The 6,808-nt window shown below is 39.9% G+C and overlaps 1 protein-coding gene across 1 annotated transcript; it reads left to right on the forward strand.

Annotated features, from left to right (window-relative positions):
* Positions 1-1,085: 1,085 nt before the first annotated feature.
* On the forward strand, positions 1,086-5,253 carry bloc1s5 (biogenesis of lysosomal organelles complex-1, subunit 5, muted). The gene is made up of 5 exons (XM_079754508.1): positions 1,086-1,319; positions 1,699-1,781; positions 2,101-2,230; positions 4,105-4,163; positions 4,651-5,253. The coding sequence occupies exons 1-5, from the start codon at positions 1,301-1,303 to the stop codon at positions 4,822-4,824; spliced, it is 465 nt and encodes a 154-aa protein (XP_079610634.1). The 5' UTR covers positions 1,086-1,300; the 3' UTR covers positions 4,825-5,253.
* The last annotated feature ends 1,555 nt before the right edge of the window (positions 5,254-6,808 follow it).

Below are 6,808 nucleotides of genomic sequence, written 5' to 3' on the forward strand. Positions count from 1 at the left end.
TAAATAAAAACGTGACATTTAATTTTAATTCCCCTCATTTTAAGATAGTAGTTGTGGCATGTTTATGTCATGACAAAACTTGTAAACAGATACTTCCTCCAAGACGACCATGGCTATTTGTATGTCCCTCGGCAATTGATCAATCATGTTATCTGTTTAATAAGGCGATCAAAGCTAATGGTGCATCTAACTGCTATTTAACATAAATAGTGTGGACAGTAAATGGTGGTGTCGGAGAATTCTCTCCACGGATTTTGACTAACGTTGGTCAATAAGGGAAATTTAATGCAAACTTTTTAATAAGATTAAATGGTTTGTTTGGTGCTGATCGTTTCATGCATAGGCCTACTCATTTTACAACGCCATGGGTCATATGTCTATTTAAGTATTCGTACAATTATACTTCCATTTCATAATGCATCATGAATTAATTCGCTAATCCAAAATAATCCAATCACTCTGACACCAGTTTGTTATTTTCGTTGTCTTTAGTGCCACCTCGTGGTGATTTAAAGACATGTATGTATTATATTCTGTAACTGACTTTGCTCGATATAATAGCTTGATCTTTTATTGATACATAAGCCCATGCAACCAATAATAACACATTCCACATTGTAAATAATGTGATCAACTATCTGTCGCTGAGAAGGGGCTGTATTTATAAATTAAACGATGCACTTAAACGATAATAATTGCAGTTCAAGTAAAGATTTATAAAAATATGATGGGGACGATGATAACCATGTTTCAACGTAGTGCAAGACTGACATCTGCAGTCCTCACAGATGCAACGCTACATTCATTTCTCTTGTTTACTCAAATCAAGGTATTGCCGGTTTAGTTATTCGCTTCGTGAATGGAGAACGTTATCTCCTGATAACGAACATTTTGGTTGAAAATATCCCAACTCATGCATCATGTCAACTCATACTTATATTTACATACATTATATGTCGGTAAAGGTAGTATAGGACACATCGAACACCCCTATTTTAGTGGTTGGTTTGGTTTATTCCACAGCCTCCTACCCGGAAGTAGTAGTAAATATTGACATCTGGAGTCAGCTGATCACCACTCACATGACAGTAATCAGCTAGTTTTGGGTGCTATTACTCAACTTCCATGCCATTTAGTAGTTGTATTTCAAGGTTTTGATCTTATAAACTGCGTCGGAGTGATCAGTCTTCATTTAAATGTGTGATACCTTAATGTAGCTTGCTGGCAGACTTGTTCGTTTGCAATCGAGGGCCTTCCAACTGGTTTGGCTGCACCGTTATCCAGCAGGGCATGTGGGAAAATGGATAAGATTGCTAAAGGTGGGTATAATTATGAAGTAGAATGTGAACAGTTCTGGTTTGCAAACATTGTTAGCCTCGCTAGCTTCAACATATACAAAGAAAGGCACTGTCAGTAGATGTGGACCTACACAAATCTCCATTACATCCACATATGGTTCCCTGATTTTAAGTCTGAATCAGATACAAGGAAACCGAATTAACATGTTTATACAAAGTGTTGTATGTATAAGCATCGATTTCAATGAAGCATCCAGGATACTTGACCAACATAGAACCTATGTGTTTATATTAAGTGAATCCTTACTTCGTCATTTATGGGTTAATGTTTTTCTTCATGCTTTGTAAAGCTATGCAAAAGTGTGATGCTTGTTTATATACCCCTACTTCTCCACCACAGATGTTGGTGATATCCAATCTCGACTGATAGACCATAGACCCATCACCCAGGGAGAGATTCGCTACTTTGTGAGAGAGTTTGAGGTAAGCTAGCTCTAAATTCTTCTCTTCACGAGATCGAAAAAGTCTGTTAAAGAAAAACTGTGTCTTTAACAGACTTAATATTATATATGTTATATAGAACTATGTGACCTTTTCATAAGCATCATTTCACTTCCATCTTTTATAATGCATGTTCATTTTGATTTATGTTAAGCGTCCGTGTTGACATATATTTCAAGAACATTCTCTTCGACTGACATATTTGACTTACATTGATTATTTGCATTAACCATATGAATTAATCTATTGTAGAGAGGCTATCTGAATGGACTCCTGTGATTTCTCTGTTGCCCTTTCTTAGGAGAAGCGAGGTTATCGCGAGGGACGACTACTGGAGAACATCAACAAGATGGTAGTTGAGGCCAACGAACAAGTGATGCCCAAGTGTTTACAGGGGATGCACAAGCACCTTTTAGATGTCAGCACAAGACGTAAGCCCCCCCCCCCCTTTTAAGTTCATTAAAGGGGTTCCATTGTACCAACGGACTTGTCCTTTCCCTTGCGAGCATAAGCAGTTATTTGGGTTAGATTGCAGACAGTTTAAATTTTGAATCAGAAATCTGCCGTGTTTCTCCGTAGTCCTGATTTAAAGTCGCTACAGAGAAAATTGGAGTGGATTAGAACCTTTAGTGACGTCCGCGGGTTGAAGCGTTTCCAGGTTGTAGGGGAGAAGCAGAAACAGAAGAAAGCTAGAAATCGCTCTACTGTACAATCTCCTGAAAGTCCAGTGAACAGGGTGAGAGTGGTTGGAAGGGAATACCTTCTGAGAGCAGGGTGTTTTCAGGTGAGGATCAGTTCAGAGCTGGATATCATTCTGCAGATGATGGATTGAAACACATTTTTACCTTTCAGGATCATTACTATGATGTTGTTTTAATGATTACGGCTGTTCTACAATGGGGCCCCTTTATTAAAATTATGGGTTTTGATATAATATTCCGCTAATATATTTATTAGTAATTATTGAATTCTGATTGATCCTGTTGTTGTCAAAATATATACATTTATTTAGTATTAATATTTTGCTATATACTTAATATTAGTACTTCAATCAAGTACAAAGTCCAAAAATGTAGGTATTCCCTTCACGTAATCCTGCTTTGTACTGTTGACTGCAGTTTTTGTCAATCGTCTAAACACGTTTGCTGAAACTATAGCTCAATTTCTCAAAACTCTAAACACAAACCTGAGATGAGTCATTTTGAGGTAATCATTTTTTTGAAAACTACACAAATTCTTCTCAAAACTGATTTTTTTTTCCACCAAACAGTAAACACAGCTATCAAATGAATATCTCTTAGAGAGCATCAATTAAACACTGGTGTGATCAATTCAAAAGACTTACATCAAAATATTATTTACATATGTTTTGGCTTTATGAGGCCATGTTACATATTCCAATGAATACAATTGTTTAGAAATAGCTTTCTTTTTTAAAGGTACAATTAGGTGGTACATATAGTATAAAGACTGTTGCCATATTGTAATACAATACTGTGAATATATCATATAAATATTGCATTGACACAATCGTATCAGAATAGGATACAATGCATATTTGTCTATCCAATGAGCTCCAATGGGCTAAACTCACAATCCCAGCTTCCCAGAGTTATACTGTACACCTATAGTTGATGCTGCAACATTGTTCTGACAATACACCAATGTTACCTATTTTGGTAAATTACAGTACGGTAATTGCACTGATAAGTAAAATGAAAACCACTACAGTAAGAAAATGTTTAGACTGTCTTTCAGGGATGTAATGATGAAATCAGTGCAAGTAGAAGTACAAAAAGGTAACAAAGCAAATTATTATTTTTTTTACTGTAATACAGTAAAATGTTCAGCTGAACTGACTGCATAAAAAGCTTTTCGTAGGCCAAATAAAAATAAGAATATAAATGAGGTGAAAACAGATCTACATGTAAATCAGTATGTATCCCACCTCCAATCCTGATCAGGCCAAAGGACCAAATCTACAACACAGTAGAGCTCACCGAGTCTTCTTTAATGCTATGACACATGATTAAAGTGTTTTGCCAGTTGAGTTTGAACCAACAGGTGAGAAGTGAGTTAGACTTATTGGTAATTAGTTGTTGCGTTTTGAAGGCCAGTGTGATTTAGGTGAACCAAGTGTGCTAAATGATGAGAAAAACTGTAATGTCTTTTTTTCAGATGACAGAATTACCAAAATGTTAATAATCGGTGCAACAAAAAAATCCAGCACAAGCTATTTGGAATACTGCTGCCTCAGCAAACTAAATGTGTAGGTCTTTAATTCTAGTTATGTTTTTCTCCACAGTGGAGGCTGCCAATCACATGGCTCAGAGAGTCCAGCAGAGGGAGCTAGATGCACACCAGGTAACTACAAGGGTTAAGCTCATTCCCTTAAAGTTGATATTGTCCAAGTTTCAAAGTGTGAAACTGGTTAAAACGTGTATGAAGATATCGACCCCAATTTCTTGTTTCACTCTATTTTTGTCTGTATTCCAACTATGCAGAACTTTTATTTTCTTTCTATCAATCACATGATCTGAATATACATATTTACAAGAAGAGAGAGGTCATCATTGAATTTGAATCATTCATTGTGTCTTCTCAATCCTGCACCTGGCCCATACTAGCAATAGGCTCTCATCTGTCACGGCAGAGATCGGTGAGGTGTATAGCGAGTCAACCAGCACCGATAAGAAACCCACCTGACAGCAGCTGCTTCATGTCAGCCACCTGCACGCGCTCCTCTCCTCTCTCCTCACTCATCACTCGCAGCGTTTCAACAGCTTTCGCTTTCTCCCCTCATGATGTCATCCTCCTCCTCCTCCTCCTCCTCCTCCTCCTCCTCTCCTAGCGTGCCCAGCTGCTGGCGGGCTCCGGGCAGGACAAGGAGGCCTGGGAGGAGTTCCTGCGGGAGCAGCAGAGGCTGAAGGACCAGGTGGACGAGGAGCACGCCAAGGCCGTGGGGCGCCTCAGCACCCAGTACAGCGAGATGAAGAAGGACCTGGAGAAGATAGCTCCCTCCTAGGGACCTTCCGTCTTTAATGGAGAGGGGGGGGGGGAAGCTTTATGCTCATAGTGCAGAATGCTCCTCTTTATCTTGTTATGTTTTTGGTTTGTGTGTGTGTGTGTGTGTGTGTGTGTGTGTGTGTGTGTGTGTGTGTGTGTGTGTGTGTGTGTGTGTGTGTGTGTGTGTGTGTGTGTGTGTGTGTGTGTGTGTGTGTGTGAGTGAGAGAGAGAGAGAGGAGGGGGTTAATATATGTGATGCAGGTGAAACAGGGCTGTCGCCTGTCAGAGAAGACTGTGGCAGCCACAAATGCAGTATAAAGCCTTTGGCCATGCAACCAAAGGAAACATTTTGTTAGTAAAAAAATAAGTGTGAAGTCGACAGTGTCAGATTGACGGGACATCAAATACACTGTCTTGTGCACATGGAATTAAAAAGGCATGCTAATGATCTGGCAAATCTCTCTATTTAAACAAACAAATCACTTGATTGGGTTTTGGCTTTGAGATGTTAAACATAGCAAGATTTTTTTAATGGATTCCGGGCTGACTTTGGTCTGGTGATACATTTATATCATGTTGAGTATGAGCATGAGTGCGGAAAGTGCAGTTTGGTACCAAGAGGAGATCTTTCAAGTTTGGACACTCAAAACATGACACAGTGTCCAAAATGCCATAGAGCAGGTGTGTTTGGAGCACACAGGGTCGTTAGTGTTGTAGAAACGAGCTCAAACAGAGCAGAGGTCCAGAACAACACTCCATCCGTCAGCAAGTCCTCAATGTTTTGAACATTGGACCGCCGACATCGACTTCAGAATAAACCAGCCTACATTAAGAAATGATGAATACGCTCATGTTTTTGTTATTATTTGGCTCCAGTACAGGAACATTTATAACTGATGTCTGACCTTAGAGAGATTTGATGGCTTTTCCAAACCATTTATCACTTTTGACCGATTTCAACTTTGATGATGGCCTCAATTTGTTAAGTACAGACTTGTGTTTTCTAGCTTTGCCATCCTTTTCTTTTTGAGTTTCATAACCCTTAAAAAGTTAGACTCTGCATTTTCCTTCATCTCATCTGTCTGCGTTTCATATAATCTGAAAGGAAGATAAGTCTGACTAATTAGAAGCTGAAGGTTTCCAGCACATTCAATCAATGCTTTTTAATCAATTAAGTTACATTTTCTTCAACCAATTACTTCAACCAGTCCCATAAAATCCCCTTGAGAGCTCATTTCTTGGCCAGCTGGCGGAGGCGCTCATAGCTGACGTGGCACATCAGATGTCTTTCTGTTGAGATTGTGGTGTTTTGCTTGGTGAAGTGTCGGTGGCGGGACAATGGCGGGCTATTTGGACAGGTTGATGAATGATCCTGGGCATGGTACCGGGTACATTCCTGGCATGGCTTAGAGTAGAGTTCATCTCAGTCGACATGACGGGACAAATATTTAGGATACTAACCCTCCCCCCCCCAACTCTGTCAAACATTCGCTTTCTCTCTCACACACCCAAACAAAGTTATCCGTCATCATCTGAGAAGGGTATGTTAGATATCAGAATGTTATTATACAAGAAATAACATAACGTCATTCTACACAAATGTCCAATCTGAAGGATAATTGGTGCACACTAGATTTCATTATTTTCTCTTCTCTTGGTTCTCTTAAGGGTGCCACACACAGCCCAGACTCAAACCAACGGCCAACTGCCTTCATCCGACCACTCCGTTGTCTCTTGTTTGACCCGTTTGGTAGAAAAGTTGCATTGAAACATACCGTGAAGACAACTGCCTACTACACTCTGTTCTTAAGGTGTCATGCGAGAGCCTTCGCAGGTCACTGGTGTTTCAGTAGCGTGTGCGGGTGTTTGTGTGTGCATGACCAGGGTGGGGACGTGCTGATTGACCCGTCCTCGGAGATCAGAGAGGGGCACGGGTCACTGCCAACAGATGTTGTCAGGCCAACATCCAGCACTCTCTCCACCATGTGCATGCGTCTCTCTGT

The sequence above is a fragment of the Pollachius pollachius genome (assembly GCF_949987615.1).
Source record: "Pollachius pollachius genome assembly, chromosome: 17".
In the NCBI taxonomy this organism is placed as follows: Eukaryota; Metazoa; Chordata; class Actinopteri; order Gadiformes; family Gadidae; genus Pollachius; species Pollachius pollachius.

Coding starts and splice junctions, on each gene's coding strand:
- bloc1s5 (XM_079754508.1), top strand. Junction 1,782..2,100: donor ACTTTGTGAGAGAGTTTGAG/GTAAGCTAGCTC, acceptor GCCCTTTCTTAG/GAGAAGCGAGGTTATCGCGA. Junction 2,231..4,104: donor TTTAGATGTCAGCACAAGAC/GTAAGCCCCCCC, acceptor TTTTCTCCACAG/TGGAGGCTGCCAATCACATG.